This window comes from Fistularia commersonii, chromosome 21, assembly GCF_037954325.1.
Source record: "Fistularia commersonii isolate RoL2024-O1a breed Wild chromosome 21, RoL_Fcom_v1.0, whole genome shotgun sequence".
In the NCBI taxonomy this organism is placed as follows: domain Eukaryota; kingdom Metazoa; phylum Chordata; class Actinopteri; order Syngnathiformes; family Fistulariidae; genus Fistularia; species Fistularia commersonii.
In genome coordinates this window covers 10,559,643-10,580,120 of record NC_141304.1, presented here as the reverse complement: position 1 = coordinate 10,580,120, position 20,478 = coordinate 10,559,643, and the positions used below count along the sequence as shown (strand labels likewise).

Below are 20,478 nucleotides of genomic sequence, written 5' to 3'. Positions count from 1 at the left end.
GCAAACCAGTCAATCTGGTTCAAGGGGATTTTGTGTTTGGTGACCTTAAATGTAGTTGAGCGACCAGGAAACGTTATTAGATCAAGATCTGAAAGGTTTATGGTTTGAAGTGAAACATATGACTTATCATCAAATCCACATCAACTTGGAGATCTGATGACACCAAATTGCCCAAATTCACAGATGATACACTTTGTGGGCTGCTATTAAGGGTTTAAGATCTAAACACAGATTCAAATCATTGCCGTCTTGCATCCAGCCAATGTTTGTTTAACTGGGCGCAAGGAGGCTGAGTCAAAGCCTCCTCATCTAGAAGCAGTCCTGGGGGCTCAAGGTCTTCCCAGGTTTAATAACCTATTTCCAAACAGTGAGATTCTAAAGATATAAAGAAGTGAATCTACAAGCACAAATATTGCAATATCAGGTACTGAGCTTTGTCTGATGTTAAGTACAACAAACACAGAGAAGATCACTTGCTCAATTTTATGACAAACATGTATTTGCAGTCATGCATCCTAGACATGATAAGAGACGAAGGGGAGGTTCCTGCCATTCATTTTGTTAATTACAATTATCTGTATCTGCCTCTAATAAATTCCTCAATACGCACATTGGTTATGATATGACCTCCAGTCGAGCTTTTTTTTTTTTTTTTACAGCGTTTTCACTTGTTTCACTTAAACTATGTTCATATGCAATCTTATTCTATTTGAATTCCCAATAAACGCGCAAAGGCAAATTTCGAGAAAAAAAAAACTTCTAGTATTAACAAATTTGATTGAGGTTTTCTCTGCTGTGATTTATGTCTTGCTACAAATAATTAGTGAATAAATTTGTGCATGTGTGAACGGCTACTTATATATATGTATATACAGAGAGAGAGAGGCGGTGACAGCATCCGAAATCAGGACTTGCTTCCGTGTGTGCGTGCGCGTGCGCGTGCAACTTGGGCTCCCCGTCTGACGCGACTTGACTCCAGGATGGAGTGAGATGATGGAGAGAGTCCTGATGTTGTGATCTCTGGATCCGGATAAATCCTCCGCCATGGGCTGGCCCGGGGTTTGAGCTCTGCGGCTCCCACAGCCTCCGCGGGAATGACCGCGTCTTCCGCCGCCGCGCGTCCGGTGCCGTGAGGCGGGAGAGCGGGGGAGCCTTCCCCGGTCTGCCGACGTGAGTGACACCGCGAAGGACTGGGTGTGAAAGTAATCGCGGAGCGGAACAGATCTGCGGGAGTGTGAGCGGGGGTGTGCGGGTTGGGGGGTTGAGGTTTTGGAGAGGGGGTAGAGGGGTCTCGATTTTTTTTTTTTTATTTGCAAATCTAATTTCCGCTGGAGACCGGAGCAGGGCCGAGGAGAGAGGGGGGCGGCGGGAGAGGAAAGATGCTGTCCTTGCAGGAAGCCTCCAAAATCGACCATGCCCACTACATGCGCAACTCCCGGGCCATCGGGGTGCTGTGGGCCATCTTCACCATCTGCTTGGCCATCATCACGGTGGTGGTCTTCATCCAGCCCTACTGGATCGGGGACAGCGTCAGCACCCCGCACGCCGGACACTTCGGCTTGTTCCACTACTGCGTGGGCGACGGCAACTCGGACCGGGAGCTCTTGTGTCAGGGCACCTTTTCCGACTTCAGCTCCATCCCGTCCGGCGCCTTCAAGGCCGCCTCGGTGTTCGTGCTTCTGTCCCTGGTGCTCATCGTCTGCTGCATCGCCTGCTTCGCGCTCTTCTTCTTCTGCAACACCGCCACCGTGTACAAGACCTGCGCCTGGATGCAGCTGCTATGCGGTAGGTGAGACGTGGCGCCTGCGTGTGTGCGTGTAACGCATAACATTCATAAATGTAAAAAAATAAAAAAGTTACACAGCCCTGCGCTTTAAATTAAACGAGCGTTATTTGGTTTCTGTGAATTCCGATGTGTCAGTGAACGCCTCTTTGTTGTCGGTCAATCATGTAATCAGCATCATTCTCGAGAAAAGCATGTATTGGATTTGCCCAAAAAAAAGAGGGAAGAGAGGTTTGTCGTGTTCTTGTTTTCCTCTTGCTGGGAAGCTAATAGTGAGTTTATAAAGATGAGAAACATCAAGGTGACATTATTCAGCAGAGGTCTGTATCTTGTGATTGATGGTCAAGTTGAAATGAGCCTGAGGCTCAGTGTGAAGTCGCTCAACAGTTATTTAAGCTTTTGTTGGAGATAACAGGACATCCACGCACACACAAGTGCATACACAAGTGCGCGCGCGCACACACACACACACACACACACACACACACACACACTCACACACACTTTCAGGTGGACAGGTATACAATGGCGCCCACCAAATGAGTTGACCATCTGCACCCACAGCTCCTCTTAACCACAGATGACTGACACCACAATTAGTAACACCATCATTAATGCTGGATATTTTTTATCCAATGTGATAAACTTGACAAAAAAATACTTCTTCAAAACATATTAAAATACAATACATGCCTAACTGAAGTACTCTCTTTTGTTTTCCACTCTTTAAAAAAACAGGAAAAAATATATAAATATGTATCATATAAGGGATCCTATGAAAACACTACAAAATGAGTGGAAAAATTAGGGGGACGTTAACAGAAAATTCTGAAAAAAAAGTGTACACAGATGTTGAGGCTGTTTCTATTTCATAGGATTTTGTCAGTGTCCACTTGATGGAATCCCACTGAAGGTTTCCTACTTGAACCTAAAATTCTACTTAAATCAGAGTGACTTTGGGGCCCCATTAAAGGTAATCCTGGCCTGGGGCCCCAGTATCAGGCGCGCTGGGCCTTTTGACTCCACGGGGAATAATAGTCTGATAGTCTGTAGTTGCACTTGCTCTTATCAGCTGCTCATCAACACAAACAGGTTGACAGACTTTCTTTTTCAACCAAAATGAATAAATAAAAATCATCACATGGACGGTTCTTTAGCAATTCTCTGAGCAAAAAAAAAAAAACCTGATGGCTTCGGAGTTGTTTTATGGAATTATGATGATGAGGTGCCCGCAGCAGCGTCGCATCACAGATCCCAACTCCGATCTTTGTTGCCACATCTGCCTCCACATTATACAGGGTCACACGCCATCCAGCAAACAGTCACTCGTCTGCACACGAGGAACACACAAACACGTGCACCCACACACTTACTTAGTGTAAATGCTGAATTGTGTTTGTGAAGACGGATGTGCGAGAAGCTGCGTGTCAGACACAGTTCAGCAGATCGGAGGGGAACTCAACGCGTCAGCGTCAATAGTCGGAAAAAACAAATGTTCCACAGATCACTTGCCCCTTTTTTCAAAGGCCCTCCTCATTGAATATGACAAAGCGCACGTTTCTGTAATACCATAATGCAAATTATAAGCACAAAATTGAGAAGCCGCGGAGCAAGAGGGGAGGGGATTTTTTTCCTTCGCAAAGAATGGAATAGATTGGCCAAATTGTCACTTGCTCAGAGGTAGAAATCCCGAACAGTCTGCAATAAAACATTTAACATTTAATTAACTTTTAGAGTTAAAACATATGTTGGTATCCCTCAAAAGGTGGGTTAGGCATTATTGGAATGCCAAGATTGCCTTAGAGGGCAGCTCTACTGAGCTGGGTGTTGACATAGCGTTGACTTACATCTGCTGTGACATTTGCACTGGCCGAAGGGTCCGACCCACAACTCTCATGCACCGATGCCACAGTATTTGGCGGGCATCCCGATGGGGGAGTTGAGATAGACATCTCTGAGCCTTTCCCAGTCCTAGAGGCTGGCAATAGTTTTCATATCGTGGCCAAGGATTGCTTCACAGATTGGCCTGAGGCTCATGCTGGGGCCGGATCAGAGTGCGGCAACAATTGCGGAGTGACTGGTGAAGATATTCGGTGACTTTGGAACTTTTGACTCCACAGTGAACAGGGGGGCGGAGTTTTGAGGGCCAGGTGTTTGGTAACGGTCTGCAGGAGCCTTTGTGGGTCCTCCATAACTAGACCTCTCAGGCCTGGTCTGATGAAGGACTGCAGAATAGGAATAGGGCCTTGCTAGGGTAAGGCATTCCAGCTAGGGGTCTGCTGCAGAAGTTAAAGCTTCGCCCTCGGGAACCTGCGAAATGAGTTTGCGTTTTCTCCCCGTGTCTGCGTGGGTTTCCTCCGGGGTCTCCGGTTTTCTCCCACGTTTCAAGATCAGTGGGTTTATTGGAGACCCTAAACTGCCCAGATGTGAAAATGAATGCGGTTGTGCAACCCCTCCCGCTCAATGACAGCCGGAATATGTTCCAGCACCCCCACAACCCTGAGTGCAGGATCAGTGGTAGAGATAATGAATGAATGGATAGTTTTCAGTTGCGGTGGCTATCAGCTACTGATCCTTCTGGAATTGGGGAGATTTGTGAATTGCACATAAACACTGCAGTAGGATGATTTAATGGATCTGCTCTGGTCCCTGCATTACAGTGATAAATGAGAGACACAATCTCTGCCTGCGGAAAATAAAAGCAAGATGATAAAGTCATCCAAAATGAGTGTAATTTGTTACTGAGAAAACCGACATTTATGCTCCTCGACAGTATCGGGCAGAATAAACTGAAATTGTATTGAGGACCTTAAGCAGTTTTCCCTTCTCTTGAATCCCGACATATCTTATCTCCGTTTCTGCTCCTCGGCTCACATTCTTCTAATCTCCATCCAGAAGCATCTGTGGTCACTTCAGAGGTCTAGAGAGAAAACACATGCAAACTGGAATCCTGAGAGATGTATTTTCCTTTTTCTCTTGGGTATTGCTGCTCGAGTCACGCTCGGTCATATGTTAAAAAAAGCTTTCATAAATTACTGGACAAAAGAGCACATGTGGGTCTCTCTGTCTCATCCTGCTGTAAATGTAGCATCAGGATACATGATCCCAACATGCTTCAGTGCTTCCATTCATGCTCAGATGATTCCAAAGTAAGACTTTTTTTCTTTTGTGTGTGTGTGTGTGTCGTATTCTCCCTTAACTGGCAAGCAAATCATTTCATGTTTGTGACTATTTCAAATGCTGACATGAGCGCAGCTGGAAGCTCAGTGATCTATAAAAGATCAGCCTTAGGTGGTTTGCCGGGTCACTTCAGGATAGCGCAGCACAGACAAGCTCTCTGACAAAGTCTACTCTCTCCTCTTTAGGTACTATGATGCACAAAATGCCACGTAGCATGCATTTCCCTGAAATTGCGAAGCATTCAGTTGAGATGGGAGTGACGCCATCACCGCACTTTCGTCAATTATGAGAGGTGACTGGGGCCTGCGGCAGTGGGAAAGAACGTCTCGAGCCGCGAGGCAATATGTCCGGGAATTTTGGACATGCAGACTTACACACGTGTTCACGTGGACTTCGTCGGACTCTGTCAGACTCTCATTCATCCATTAATCCCACTGCAGCGGGACCTATAGCTCCCGTTCTCTCAAGTGGCCTGGCTGTGGCGTGTTCGATTGTAGTTATTAAAAAGATTTTCGCAAGGAAAATCCCAAACAACTGAATGTGTTTGGGTCACTGTGGCCTGAGAGTAGAGGAAGCAGGCCTGTAAGGGTCAGTTTTAGGACGTCACAAGATGCTGATATCGCTTTTATGTCCATCCGACAGGACTGAGCAAAGAGCAAATGGTTGCCCCACCCAACTCATCAATGTCTTCAGTAGCTGTCGATCAATGGATAATCTAATAAGCTGCCACAGCACACAGACATGTGACTTCTTGAACATTCCCAGAACCAGAGTAAAAACAAAAATGACATATATAATTTGTAATTATAATATAATGTAATATAATATAAAACCACATGCAACTATTTGGAAAATACTCACCAAGTCCCACAGATATTTTATCAGTGTGTTTGTTTTGGCGGGGGGGCTATAAACCAGTAAGATGGCTTGCTTCCCGTTAACATTAAAAGGCAGGTGATTAAGTGATGCTCCAGTCACCATGGTAACACAACATTTACAAGAAGGAAGCTACAAGTAACATCAAACCGCAAGTCTGTTGTGATTCTCAAGAGTAAAAATAATCTTAGAATTCTCAGATAACAAAAAGTTAAAAACACAAATAGATAAAGGACCACCCATATCAAAAATAAAACAAAAACAACACATCTATACTTCCGCCCAAACGCATCTTTTTATCCACACAGTATCTGTGATGTGTAAAAGCTTCATGAAATTAGCTTCTGTTAAAGTTGATGGTCATTAAAGATATTGAAGGACTGCTTATTCTTTTGGAGGGAACCCCACCTGCAGACCTATTCTGAGGTATCAAATTTAATTTGGTCAATCTTGATGAAGGTACGGAGACGAGTTCTGTGTCAGGAGTCTACTTACCTGGCCAGGGCTACTAGTTTCAACCACGTTTCACCATCATGGCGGTCAAATCGAAGGCTGATGAAAGGCCTGTCTTGGTTTCTCTGCCGGTAGTTCGTCATCATCCCAGTTGAACCGCTCGCGAGCTACGCTAAGTGTCTGCCTGAGCGGAGACCAAAAGCCCAGGTGCTCACAATCCTGGACCAGGTCCACCCTCTGGAGCCAAAGCCTGTCTTCTTGGCCCAGCTGATGGGGGTTCTGAGCACAGAAGCTTCCTCAAAGAGTCTGAAGAGAGCCTCTGCAATGACGTACATTTCAGTCGATGTATCAGTTGTTTTTTCATTTGCAGAACTACCGCATCTCTTAAGGTGCAAAATTAAAAAGTGCATTAAGTAAGCACCACAGGTTGGCTGTCTGCTCCCACTATATAATATTTGGTTAAATCAGGGTTTTAAGGTATTACTAGAATCACATGCAGTACTTTTTATCTCCTCAGTTACGATGAACTTGTGTATCATCGCATCGTGGTCTTAGCCTATTGTTTCTACCCTTCACAACCACAAGGAGGGGGAAAAAAAGACCAACTGTGTCTCACACTCAAGTTGGATTTGTAATTACACCCGCAACGTCCCCATATGTGTCTCAGTGAAAGTGTATTCAATATGTCACACGCATGTGTCAGTGATGAAGCTGCCTAATAGACTTGGAGCCGGGCCTGTTGCCGTGGTGTCGGCGCAGATGACAGTTTAATCAGCACCGCGGTCGGGGCTTCATGTTGTGCCTGAGCGCCGCCGTGCCAGCGGATGAGCGGCCAGACCGACAGACGCTCGCCTGGTCAGACACCACAGCAACAGGAGTCCTGAACTTCGTCCAGTGAACACATTACCCCCACAGACTGTCAAATCAAAATTGGTAATTTTGCCATAAAACAGGTTCTAAACTCATGTGTGCAGCACATTGCAACCACGCATGTATGAATTCATTTCACAGTGTTTCCTTCTATCGTGAAGTGTGTCAAAGAGATTCGGATGTTGCATCAATCATACAGCCGGGCTCCAAAAAGCTGCGTTATTTTCAAAAGGACTGAGAAATCCCCTATCTTAAAATATACATTACTTTTAAAATTATAGCTTTTCATTGCTGTTCTCATTGTGCATCAATCTGCTTTTTGTATTTTAGAGATTATAGTCTACTTTCTTCCTTGATACTGACCAATCAGAGGTGGAAGAACTCTCACGAGGGGAACAAAGGAGTAAAATGACTAAAACATATTCACTGAATTATTTTTTATTGTTTCCACTCGCAGAATATTGTTAATTGCTTTTCAACCACATTAACTAAAACACATGAATTAACTTCACTTGAAAATCTTATGTACAAAATGTGATATTGATGACCAGGTCATTTATATCAATAATATAAAGATGATATTGTCTTCAAGCCCAGTGGCATTGCTCAGGTCAACAGAACTGTATATTTCTGCTGAAACACACCATTGGCTGTCCAACAGGAGCATAGCTTGAATGTCAGTCATTAAAAACAAAAAGTTCTTGACAGAAAATAATTGAAAATCTGGAGAGAAAATATTTCGGGTGAGTCCCTTGAAAGACACAAAACCTATTTAGGGAATAACCACCTTCACCTTGTAAAAAACAAAACAAAAAAAAAAAAAAAATAGGCAGCAGTCATCCCCAAAACTTCCTTGCTGTATTCACGGTTTTTCCGTCACACAAAAAACAGTAATCAGGCTTGGGTCATGTCCTTCCGCTGATGTAGGACAACAGTGATGAATTTCATCGTTGTTCTCATGTTGCTGTGTTGCAATAGGAGTGAGAAACATCCCGCCCGCAGCGTTACTACAGTCTAATTAGCTTACATTTAGTGAGACTATTCATAACATTAAAAAAATCCTTTATTTTACATTTTGCCCCAATCCTCAAAGCATTAGCAATTTGAGTAAGTAACGATATATTCCTGGGCTCATCCTAATAGAATATGGAGCTAGATCTCGAGGAAAACTGAAACTAGACCAAAGAAGAAGCATCGCATAAACATAAGGGCTAGACAGAATGCAATTTTGGTGTAGTGTTTAGTAAAGCTTCCAAAGCTGGGGGTTGGGGGTCCGGTGAGATAATGGCTGAAATTACAACCCCTGGAAATAGCCAGCCTTTGCAAAATGATATCATCAATAAAGAAGTAAGTTTCTGATTTCAAATTCCCTAATTGGAGTGTTTAGTGTATTTCTTACTTTGGCTGCAGTGTGTAATTCCTTTATAAAGTATCCATGAGTTTATGCCACTTCATGGGTTATGGGGTTTGAGGCCCCTAGAAGTGTCCATATCTTAGATCTTTGATACAAATCAGTCATATTATTTGATATTTTTAAGAAGTTCATTTGAATAGGTGGAGCATCTTAAGTGTATTTTTCTCTTCAATTGTGCAACTGGAAGTGACCTCAGGGATACCACAAGGATTTATTCTAGGACTTGTTTTTTTTTTAATTTCCATGACTGTTTCGATATTGTTGGGTTCTTTCTTTTTCTCCTTGAAGCCATGAGTTTCCTGTCTATTGCCTCTGGGGTTGGGCATTGGTCCGAGTTGAATGCCATCATTATGTAGTTATGGGAGTTACTTTGTATGGGGTTATTATGCCAACATTTGTATCATTATGGGAAACAACGGTACAATACCCGGGGACTCACCTAAATTTGAATCTGATCTGGACCTGGTATGTCTGTGTTGATCCAACAACCTCAATGCAGTGTTGGTATTTAGGTGGAAGGCTGTGCCGGTCTCTCCAGTTTGACAATGATGGCATCTTTGACACCTAAAAGAAGGAAAAAAGTATTTTAATTATGTTGCCAGATCCAGATTTTCACCTATCTATTTACTATGTTCTTCTTCTTACTGTGTTCTTCTTCTTCTTCATTGCTGCACACGTTTCTTCTTCTTCTCCTTTCAGCTTTTCCCGTCAGGGGTTGCAACAGCGACCCTAACCCTAACCCTAACCCTAACCCTTCTCAATCTAACCCAATTCTCTGTATCTTCCTCTCTCATACCTTCATATCCTCTCTCACTACATCCATAAATCTTCTCTTAGGTCTTCCCCTTGACCTCCTGCCTGGCAACTCCAATTCCAGCATCAGTCTACCAATATACTCACTATCGCTCCTCTGTAAATGAACCAACCATCTCAGTCTGGCTTCTCTGACCTTCTCTCCAAAACATCTAAGCTGTGCTGTTCCTCTGATAGACTCATTCCTGATCCTATCCATCCTGGTCAGAACCTTAGCATCTTCATCTCTGCGACCTCCAGCTCTGCCCCCTGTCTTTTCATCATTGTAACAGTTTCTAGCCCATACAGCATCACTGGTCTCAGCACTGTCTTGTACACCTTTCCTTTAATTTTAGCTGACAGTCTTCTATCACATACGTAGTACCTCTGACACTTTTCTCCACCCATTCCACCCTGCTGGAACCCGTCTCTTCAACTGTTTCCACACTCTCTGCTGCTCTGAACTGTTGACCCCAAGTACCTAAAATCCTCCAACTTTTTGATCTCCACTCCCTTTAGTCTCACCGTTCCGCCTGGGTTCCTCTTATTCAAACACATAAACTCTGTCTTGCTGTGGCTAACCTTCAGTCCTCTCCTTTCCAGCACATACCTCCACCTCTCTAGATTTTCCTCAACCTGTTCCCTGCTCTCACTACAGATCACAATGTCATCTACAAACATCATGATCCATGGAGATTCCTGTCTAACCTCATCTGTCAGCCTGTCTATCACCAATGCAAACAAGAAGGGGTTCAGAGCTGATCTCTGATTGAGTCCCACCTCCACCTTGAACTTCTCTGCTACCCCTACAGCATACCGCGCCACTGTCTCACAGCCAGCATACATGTCCTGCACCAGTCTAACATACTTCTCTGCCACTCCAGATTTACTCATACAATACCAGAGTTCCTCTCTTGGAACTCTGTCATATGCTTTTTCTAGGTCTACAAAAACACAATTCAGCTCCCTCTGGCCTTCTCTGTGCTTCTATGTTAGCACTCTCAAAGCAAATACTGCATCTGTAGTACTCTTTCAAGGCATGAAGCCATACTGCGGTTCACAAATGCTGACTTCTGCTCTCAGTCAAATTTCCAATACTCTTTCCCATATCCTCATTGTATGGCTCATCAACTTTACCCCTCTATAGTTGCCACAATTCCATACATCCCCTTTATTCTTAAAAATGGGCACCATCACACTTTGTCTACATTCTTCAGGCATCTTCTCACTGTCAAAGATTCTGTTGAATAATCTAGTAAGAAACTCTTCCGCTGCCTCTCCTAGACACTTCCACACTTCTACAGGCATATCATCAGGACCAACTGCCTTTCCACTCTTCATTCTCTTCAATGCCTTCATCACTTCTCTTTTACTAATCTCTGTTGCTTTGTGGTCTACAATAGTCACCTCTTCTACCCTTGCCTCTCTTTCATTTTCTACATTCATCAGCTCTTCAAAGTACTCTTTCCATCTTCCCATCACTCTTCTAGCATCTGTCAATACATGTGACAAATTTATTCACAGGTCTATCTATGAGATCTTCCTCCAGTGGCCAGAAAAAAAATAACAACTCCCCCACCACCACCACCCACCCCCCGGACACTGCTGAAATCTTAGCAGAGACAGACGGAGTTATTTTTAGACTCATGAGTTGCTGTTTATTTTCTGAAGTGACCTGAGACATTTGTAACTGTTGATTTGCCACAGGGAACATAATGAGACACGAGTGTGTTGTTCTGTCTGCAGACACACACTTCACTGGACCGTAGTCAACCCATTACATAAAGAATCACAAGCGCTGGGATACAAGGAATCATATCCTCCCTAATTTGAACATTTAATATACTTAAAATACAAAAAAATATATGGTTTTCTTGTCATAATTTAAATGTTTTTGTTTGTCATTAATATCAGTAACTAAACAATGGAGGCAAAATGATTACAAAACTTAAAATGATTTTTCTTAGTTATTAAAAACAGAAAAAACAAAGTTCAAAAATTTGCAAAATAAACGATGAAAATTAAAAATTTATAACCAATATATATATATCTCTTTTCTTTATCCCAGTCGAGTAAAACCAATGTAAACAGGGTATCAGCATAGGATCAAATGTACAGTATACTGAGCTATATAGTACATTTTTCGGTATAAATTTTTTACTATACTATAATACGTACATACATACATACATACATACATAATAGGTAGCGAGTTGAAAAAACATGTCAAATTCATTGACAAAAAAAATGTGGCAATTAATGCACACATGCGCGCACGCACGCACGCACACACACACACACACACACACACACACAGGATGCGTCAGTTTATTGTCTGTATCTGAAGTGGGTGGCATCTGGACACCCTCATCCCTCTCTCTAAAAAAGACTAAGCAGTTTCCACGGTTACCCCAACTCCCTGCATCCTCCATCCTCTCTTCTCGCCCTTCATCCAGTTCTGTCACCCTCGTTTTAAATCCAGCAGGCCTCATTTCCCTCTCCCTCTCCCCAACCCCTCCCCCACATCTTCTCCTTGTGACCCGTATCTGTCATCCAGTGAGACGTAGATGTGACGTGCTCCGTGCCCCGTTCTACCTGCAGGCCCTCATCTTTCCGCTGGTGTCCCCTTGCGGTTTGAAACTCAAGAGATGAATTTCTCAAGTTGACTGGCCCAGAGACAATATTTTTAGCTTTATAAAGTTTCTTCTTTTTCATTATGTCCATTCAATTCCATGGCAAAGCACTCAATTACACCTTGTAGTTTTTACCGTTTTGATGCAGAACTACAACAGCCAGTCACCGAGTTGTGCTTTTTCAAAGAAACGTAATTTAATCCTTGTCAAATCTTATCGCATGTCCACCCATCCAGTCCGAACTGATAAAGGAAAAGAGGAAAAATCAAGTCCAGTCGCCACAAGATTTGACGAGGATCAGCCAAGACCCGCATGACTGAGGACCTCCATGGACATGAAATACAAGTTGTTTCCTCTTTGTGGTGACTCTTTAAGTCATCTCCATGCCATTTCCACAAAATGGTAAAGCAGCTCCGTGGAGACCAGCACAGCACTGGGCAACTCCTGAGGGAGTTGTGTGACAATCACTTTTTGTACATGAATGCATCTTTATGGCTCTTAAGATGTATTCTTATTGTCCTTACTTTCATTAACACTGAATTTCCTCATCTTGGGACTAAAACAGGACTACTTTATCTGACCTCATCTTACCTATACTTCCGGTATTGGGGTATTTTCTCATTTGTTTTGCCAACGGGTTTATAGGTTATGCATAATTAAAAAAATTGAACCTCATTTTCAGTCTGCATCTGGCAGTCACCTTTATTTATTTTTTTCGTAAATTAATAAAATGACATGCTATATGCTGATTTTTATCCATTTTAAGTTCATTTTTTTATCAAATGAAGCAGTTTTACTGATATACCTACTGTATACACACACACACACACACACACACACACACACACACACACACACTTATGAGGATATAAATGCATTTTCAGTTTGTTGTATTGATTTTTTTTGGGGATACTTATTTAATATTGACAGTTTCCTGCCTTTTAAGTAGCTTGTTAATGTTGATAGCAGCAAGGACATTAAGGACGGAACAAATAAGAGATATACACATGCATATATGTATTTTTCCCCATTATTTGACTCTTCCCTCTTCATTTCGGATTTTTATTATTTTTGTCATCCAGACTAACTTCCCCCTTTTATTTCATGCCTAAAAATCACCCAATGACCACAAAGCTACTGATTATATGTGTCAGTAGGTTTCCCTTCCTCAGTCAATCCATCTTCCAACTGTCGTCCATTTTCGTCACATTTTGTGTGACTTTGCTTGATTTTCTTTCCAGAGAGCATTTTAAGTAAACTAGCATTTGGTCACGCCCCGGTGGTAGTGCACTCTGAACTCACTATCAGAGACAGTGTGGGCAAAGAAAAGGTGGTTGTATATTTGTGTTTACGTTTGGGTGCCTTCAAGGAACAACGTCTGCTCCACCTCCTCACCGTCTGTTCAGCAGAGGACGATCAGGGAGAGAATCGCTTCCTCCGCAGAGGAGCTAGGTTTTAAGCCAGTTTGTTGATTGACAGAGGCTCGGGGGGGGGGATTCGCATGGCTACGACACGCAAGGCTGCAGTCTCGGTGCGAATGTGGCGTGATGTCAGGACATTAAACACTCCCTTATCTGAACACATTGCCATATGAAATTATGACTGCAATAAAGCTGACATTTCAATTGCTATCAAACAAAATGCTTTTCATTAAAAAACAGCTCAGTTCATTGCATCTGATGTACAATGAGGATAATCACTCTGTTGACTCGATTGTGTCGAGCCAAGTGTAAAATAGCTTGATACAGTGAGAAGATACTTCATCACTTGCGAGTAATCGCTTTGAGATAAGCAAAACCCCTCACAAGCCTAAAGAAAAGCCTTTGGTTTAGGGAATTTTGGACATCATATTCTGAAAAATGATGTTAAACTAATTATTAATTAATGATGTTTTATGTCATCTTGCTCGGGGCATTCACTGAATTGCAAATGTTAATTAAAACAAGGGGACCTGGAGACTTCTGGGTATTTTCAACCACACACACACACACACACACACACACACACACACACACACACACACACACACACACACACACACACACACACACACACACACACACACACACACACACACACACTTTTCACAACACATTAAATCACAGTAATGGCTTAGAAAGTCGATGTAAAAACAGGACTTCATGTTTTCACCTAACACATAGGCAGGCGAGTTAAACTTGAGCAATATCTGTAGGGCATGCACGATGCCCGGGGAGTGCATGACGCCTGGCCCAGCGAGAGAACGGTTTTAACAGGGCGCAATTTAAAATGTTGCAGACAGAGAGAGTTGTGGCAGCCTGGCTTCAGCAGCCTGACGTGTCACCACATCCTGCATCTGCGAGAGGGTGTTTGACCTGATTCGCTGCGGCTACAGATTCACTGCAGGCCCGCCAGACCAGCTCAGGCCTGAAGTGTCAATCACCTCTATGTTGATACGGGACTGCAGAAATTAGGAAAAAAAACTCTTTTTTTTGCTGTTTTTCTCCTTCATGGACAAGTGCTGTCATCTCCTTGGTGCCTGTGTCTCCGGTCAGTGAGGCATTCAGGGATCCATCTGTCAGTACAGCCTGGCCTCAGCTGGACCCTCAAGACACACACACACACACACACACACACACACACACACACACACACACACACACACACACACACACAGGGGAGGGGGGGTCCATAGAGACATTTTTTTTTCTATTGAATACACACATTAAAAAAAATTGTTTTTCACCCCTTTTTCACCCTGATATATAGGACGATTTTGCCAAAACAGCAAAACAGAGTGTGTGCATTTTACCTGTCTGACTATGCAGTCCTGTTTTTTCGGTCGTACCTCTCTACTCCCTGTAGCCGTCTGCCTGGTTCTCGGCTGCATCATCTTCCCGGACGGCTGGGATGCTGAGGTGATCAGGGACATGTGTGGTGAGGAGACGGGAAAGTTTGCGCTGGGCAGCTGCTCGGTGCGCTGGGCCTACATCCTCGCCATCATCGGCACCCTGGACGCCATCATCCTCTCCTTCTTGGCCTTCGTGCTCGGAAACCGGCAGAGTGACCTCCTGCAGGTGGAACTGCGAGGAGGAAACAAAGGTGAGGATGGAGACAAATTGAAGATCGCACAACCAGGTGGGATGGAAAAAATGAGATTGGGACAAAGAACTTGATTTTTCATGATTTTGTGTACAAAGAGCCCCAACATTCTAATAATAATTTAAAAAAAAAAGTCTAAACTTGCAGTTTCATAGCAGTTTCACCAATTCAGAAACTCAGGTGCTTGCCTGGCCAACAGCAGCAACTTTGGGCTCGGTCTCTCGCCCAAGGACACTTTGGCATGCAGAGGGATCAAACCACCAAATCTTAGGACAGGAGAGACCTGCTCTACCAACAGAGCCATGACAGCCCTTAACAATAATAATAATAATAATAATAATGATAAAATACATACAATAACTTTTTTAAATGATCAAAAATAGCAAATGGTGTTGGATAATTTCAAATGTTTAGCTTGGCTATTAATTTCTTTGAATTGGCTAGTGGTGAAACTCTGAGTGATAACCTTCTCTGAATTAAGCGGTAAAATTATCATAGAATTTTTTTGATCTGGGTTGATTTAAGAAAAAGGGAGATACAATTAAACACTAAATATAATTAAATATAACTCCAATCCAAACCTCTATTCCAGGCTACAGCCCCCAGGCAGCTCAGAGAGCTGCCTGCGTGTATGTTGTCAAAAGAAAAGTCTCATAATATTCCATCCATCCATCTTCTGCCACTTATCCTGTACTCAGTGTCGCGGGGGATGCTGGAGACTATCCTAGCTGTCATCGGGCGAGAAGCGGGGAACACCCTGGACTGATAGCAAGTCAATCACAAGGCTTATAATATTTTCAAAATAAGAAAACAATTGCTAACAAGCATTCAAAGCAAAAGTATGAATTCCAACATTTAACTTTTTAAACCTCAGATAAGTAGTTCAAAATAAGCTGTAGAAAACCCACAAGTAACTTTTTCAGAGGGTGTAGATGTGACATTATTGGTTAATTTCAACAAAATGGTTTGCAATGTTATGATTGGCGTTCATGGGAAACTTGGTATTATAAACACCAACATCTTGAATATATCTATATGTACCTCAATGTTTACAAATCATCTCTTCAGAGCATTAATTGATATTTATCTGATAAGCTCATGAAGAATCAATCAGAACATGACACGTCACTAAGACTTTTATTTGGACATTATTATTTCTAACTACTATTTACTTCTAATAAGTGTAACTGAAAATAAGTTACCCAAAAAACTTCTAAATGGAATCAGACATGGTGTTTTCTCTTGCGGTGTGTTAGTGAACTGGGGGCCCCAGGTGGGAAGAGAGACCTGGGACCACCTCCATCTCACCGGACGAGTGGCGCCGCACACCTGGATGCGTCCGCCCGGCCCGCTTTCAGACCCCCTCTCCACCCTGGACGGCCCCGGTGTGGAGGCGTTGAGAGCCGGATACGGCACCGCCGTTCATTTCCGCAGTTAACCCTACCCAAGAGGCCAATTGCGGTAGTGCAGGTGCCTTGACCAACCTCGACAACTCACTCATTCATTCATCCTGATATTTGACAGACAAGTATGTCTTAGCAGCTGGTAGTGGGCTGGTTTCCTGTGAGTCCATCATGATGAGGGTCAGCCACTCCAGGTGGGTTCCAGATCTTAGCAGCTGCCAGTCCCTCATGGACAGCTTTTTGAGCCAGTAGGGACGGATCATGTAGAGCCCCGGTGTTGTCCATCTCCTCTTAAGACACTCTCACGAATGTGGTCAGCATTTTAATTCTCAGGCGTTACCATGACTACAGTCCCCGCAGGAGTCCATATTGCCCACGCCTACACATAAAGTTTTGTCAACAGTGAGGTGAGTATTGTTCGGATGGGTTGTGCGTCTCCATTCGACGACTGCAACCATTTACTGTCATTTACACGTCTGAGTAATTAGGGCCCCCCTTGCTGGAATTGAACCGGGGACCTTTTTTGTCAAGGCTTCGTCAAAAGAGTGACTGAACCCAATCTCACGTCAAGTGGCTGGTTTGGAATGAGACAGGGTTTAATCAAGAAGAATCAAAGAAGTATCTCATAGGGAGGAAAAGTCATAATACATTATACAACCAAAATTACAGACCTGACTTACAAACACAGCATGAGCAAGAATTCAACATGAACTAGGGGTACCAATCAGTAAAAGAATCAGAGCAAAATGGGCCCTGGCCAGGCCGTCACATCCCAATATATGCACAAGTTTTGTATATATTCAAGAGTCGTGTAACACAACTCTTGATTGGGGAACAGGTGCAGACAATTAACAGCATTAGCATCATGACAGTCTTTGCGATGAGGCAGAAGCGCTAACAACTGTGCCACCTTAGAAAATATACATAGACACACACATATATGTTGATATATATATATGTATAGATGTATATACACACACACACACACACACACACACACACACACATATATATATATATATATATATATATATATATATATATATATATATATACACACATATATAGAAAGAGAGACAGACAAAGAGAGAGGTGTTGTTGCCTTCTTAAAATAACTGCCCAAGTAATTTTTTTCAAGTTTTTCAGAAAACACAAAAAACTGAGCCATCATGTAAATAAGGAGTTGACTTAGTAAAAAAAATATGACTTTTCAAAAAAGGACTTGGGACAGTAATTTTCAGAGGGTGACGATATATATGTACTTTTATACACATAAAGAGCGAGAGAGAGAGAACTGTGTCTTTCAGTCTTATTAAAATGTACTATATTTCTATTTTTTTTCCACGCCACTTTGACAGAGACGATGACTTCAAATCCAACCTGTTATGTTTGCCTTTTCTCCTAGCGGGTTCAAGGGCGTCGAGGATCCAGGGTTTGGAATCCGGCTGCCCGCCTCTCTCCTCCTCCGAGGCCGAGGACCAAACCGGAATAAGAAGAAACACAAAAACTTACTCGAAGATTCTCTTGAGTGTCGGGAGAAGCGCCATCCAATCCCGGGATGAAAATGAAAAACTACATATCCCATCTCTCTGGACTACAGATCGCTCACGGGCACCACGTGCGGCTGCGTTGAGAAGCGCAGCCAGACGCAGATCACGTATGATGACGTCATTATAGAAAAATGAAGCTTCCTCTTTTATTTTGTACTTTCAAATATCGAGAAAAGTTACGAAATGCGGAATGGAAATTTACTGAAAATTGTTAAGAAATTAGAGCTCACAAGGAACCGACCGAAGAACAAGAGGAAATCCTTGTTTTTTCTTTTCACCAAAAACAGTTGTTACCAGTTTCTTAAATATTTGGAGAAAAAAAACATGATTTGATGTCTTCTGGTGTTTTTTATTCCTTTTTTTTGGAGAATCCACAGTGCATCTTTGAAGTACTGTGAACCTTTATCAGCCTGTTGTCCCACCGGATACAGGAAGATTGAAATAACATGTCAGTGGGCCTGAAAAGACTTTTCCCCCCAAAGGAAACAGCTGTAAAGGTGATGCTTGAAAAAGTCTGGATCCACTAGTCATGTCCGTGTTATCAGCCATTACCCTGTTCTAAGCATCAATTCCAGTCAGGAAATACAAACTTGCCACAACTAAATCTTTTACCGCTAGTTGGGAAACGTGAAGATGACATTTAAATAAATTTTTAGAGATGGGGGATGGTGAAAGAGCCAAAGCTTTAAAAGAAACATTCTAACGTGTGTTATTACAAAACGCACTGGTGCTACTTTTGACTTATTTTTAACCCCACCCCCCAAAAAAAAAAAAAAATGGCCTCCTCTTCTACAACATGCAAAGCGCCATCAGAAACTACTTGGGTTCAGTGTCTTGCATGAACACACTTTGGGATGCAGAGAGGATGAACGAGGAATCAAACCGCCAACTTTCCAATTGGCTTTGCATTATTCAGCATTTTCAACAAATTTAAGGTGTTTATGAGGCAGCGTTTTGGCCAGCGAATCATATTAACCCGAACACAATGGCAAATTTCTAACCGAAAACCGAACTGAACAACAAACCACGAAGGTTCTCTCATTTTTAAGGAGAGGTGCCAGAGAAAAAAGGGGAAATTACCTAAAATGTACGCTTCTTGACGTATATTGGGAAGGACATCCTGAAGTCTGCGGTGGTGATTCCTGCTTTTCCGTCATGCTGAAATGGAAGATTCAAATTGTTTTAAATGACATTCTTTGGCCTCGCAACCTTTGCACCTCATCCTTCAGTCACGACACCCCAACACCACTTCATCTGTAATCCCTTGCTCACATAGGGGTTGTCATTTAGGCACACGTGAAAGTACTATGCGGAGGAAAAAAAATAGATAAATTGATAAATAAATTGAAAGTTTCAGCGCCCTCGTGTTTGCACGCTAACATTAACTTTGCTGCTAACCACCAGACTAAAATCTCAGAACCTGCCCCACCTGACAACCTGCATTTATCTCTGTCTCGCACCTAAGAAGCAGAGGGCTCCAGAAACACACCCGAGACCTTTCCATTATGAAACACCTGCTCACATTTGTCCTGATTTTTTTTCCCCTGATAACCGTCAGACAGGAAGTCCACATGGTGGGACATGAAGGCTAAACTCCCAACAAAAACGCACGGGGGAAAATAATTGCATCAGGAATAAACAAATCCTATTTTCGCTGGCTTTCACCAGCTTTTGGAAGTTTTACATATCGATGCTTCGTCTCACGTCCACGCTCCACCTTTTAAATCCAACACCCTCTTTCACACACCCTTGTGCTCATTCTCTTGCAGTGTGTGAGAGTGTTTGGTCTCTGACGGGAGCGCTCAGCCGGACCAGTGGGCCCGGCGGTCCGTGAAAACCCACTGCGTCGGTATCACTGTAACAAGACGGTCAGTAAATGAATCGATTCTCAATTACATGCAAGCTTTTTATCGAGCGCTACGTGGAGTGCGACGTTTGCAGATGACTCTGTGATTTGTAGTGAGAGCGGAGTGTTGAGAAAAGCGGGATAAAAAAAAAGAAAAAAAGAGCATCGGCTAGAATGAAAGATGTAGAAGGCGGAGGTGAGACCAACCGCGTTGTCTGGCTTAGAGATACCGAGGAAGCAGAGCTGGAGGTAGCAGAAGTAAAGACGTTGAGGTTCGATAGTGAGGAGGATGGATAGACTCAGGAATGAGTCACACGCAGTCCATCACCTCCTCGACATCCTCCGGCCGTCCCAGAGACACTTGCCCTCCTCATTGTGTAGATGTCCAGTTTAAATTGTACATATTTCCTCAGCATGTGTTTTTTTTTTAATTTGTTTGGCAGTGGTTCTTTTTCTTAGAATTTATTCTCTCATCTTAAATTTCCGTCTTTAAGGCGCTGTCATAACATGTCAAATTCCTGTGTACATTTAGCAATTAAAGAGATTCTGATTTTAGATGTTCAGGAGATAGTCAGACTGAGATGGTTTGGACAGGGA

At 42.9% G+C, this 20,478-nt stretch overlaps 1 protein-coding gene across 1 annotated transcript; it reads left to right on the top strand.

Moving 5' to 3' along the window:
* The first annotated feature begins 1,243 nt into the window (after positions 1–1,243).
* Positions 1,244–20,041, top strand: lhfpl4a (LHFPL tetraspan subfamily member 4a). The gene is made up of 4 exons (XM_086167742.1): positions 1,244–1,785; positions 14,846–15,082; positions 16,339–16,552; positions 17,891–20,041. Exons 1-3 carry the CDS (start codon positions 1,380–1,382, stop codon positions 16,518–16,520), a joined length of 825 nt encoding a protein of 274 aa, XP_086023868.1. The 5' UTR covers positions 1,244–1,379; the 3' UTR covers positions 16,521–16,552; positions 17,891–20,041.
* The last annotated feature ends 437 nt before the right edge of the window (positions 20,042–20,478 follow it).

Excerpts from the sequence above, each read along its gene's own strand:
- lhfpl4a (XM_086167742.1), top strand. The coding sequence starts at position 1,380 with ATGCTGTCCTTGCAGGAAGCCTCCAAAATCGACCATGCCCACTACATG. Across the intron at positions 1,786-14,845 it reads CTGGATGCAGCTGCTATGCG|CCGTCTGCCTGGTTCTCGGC; the intron begins GTAGGTGAGACG and ends TACTCCCTGTAG. Across the intron at positions 15,083-16,338 it reads ACTGCGAGGAGGAAACAAAG|TGAACTGGGGGCCCCAGGTG; the intron begins GTGAGGATGGAG and ends GCGGTGTGTTAG.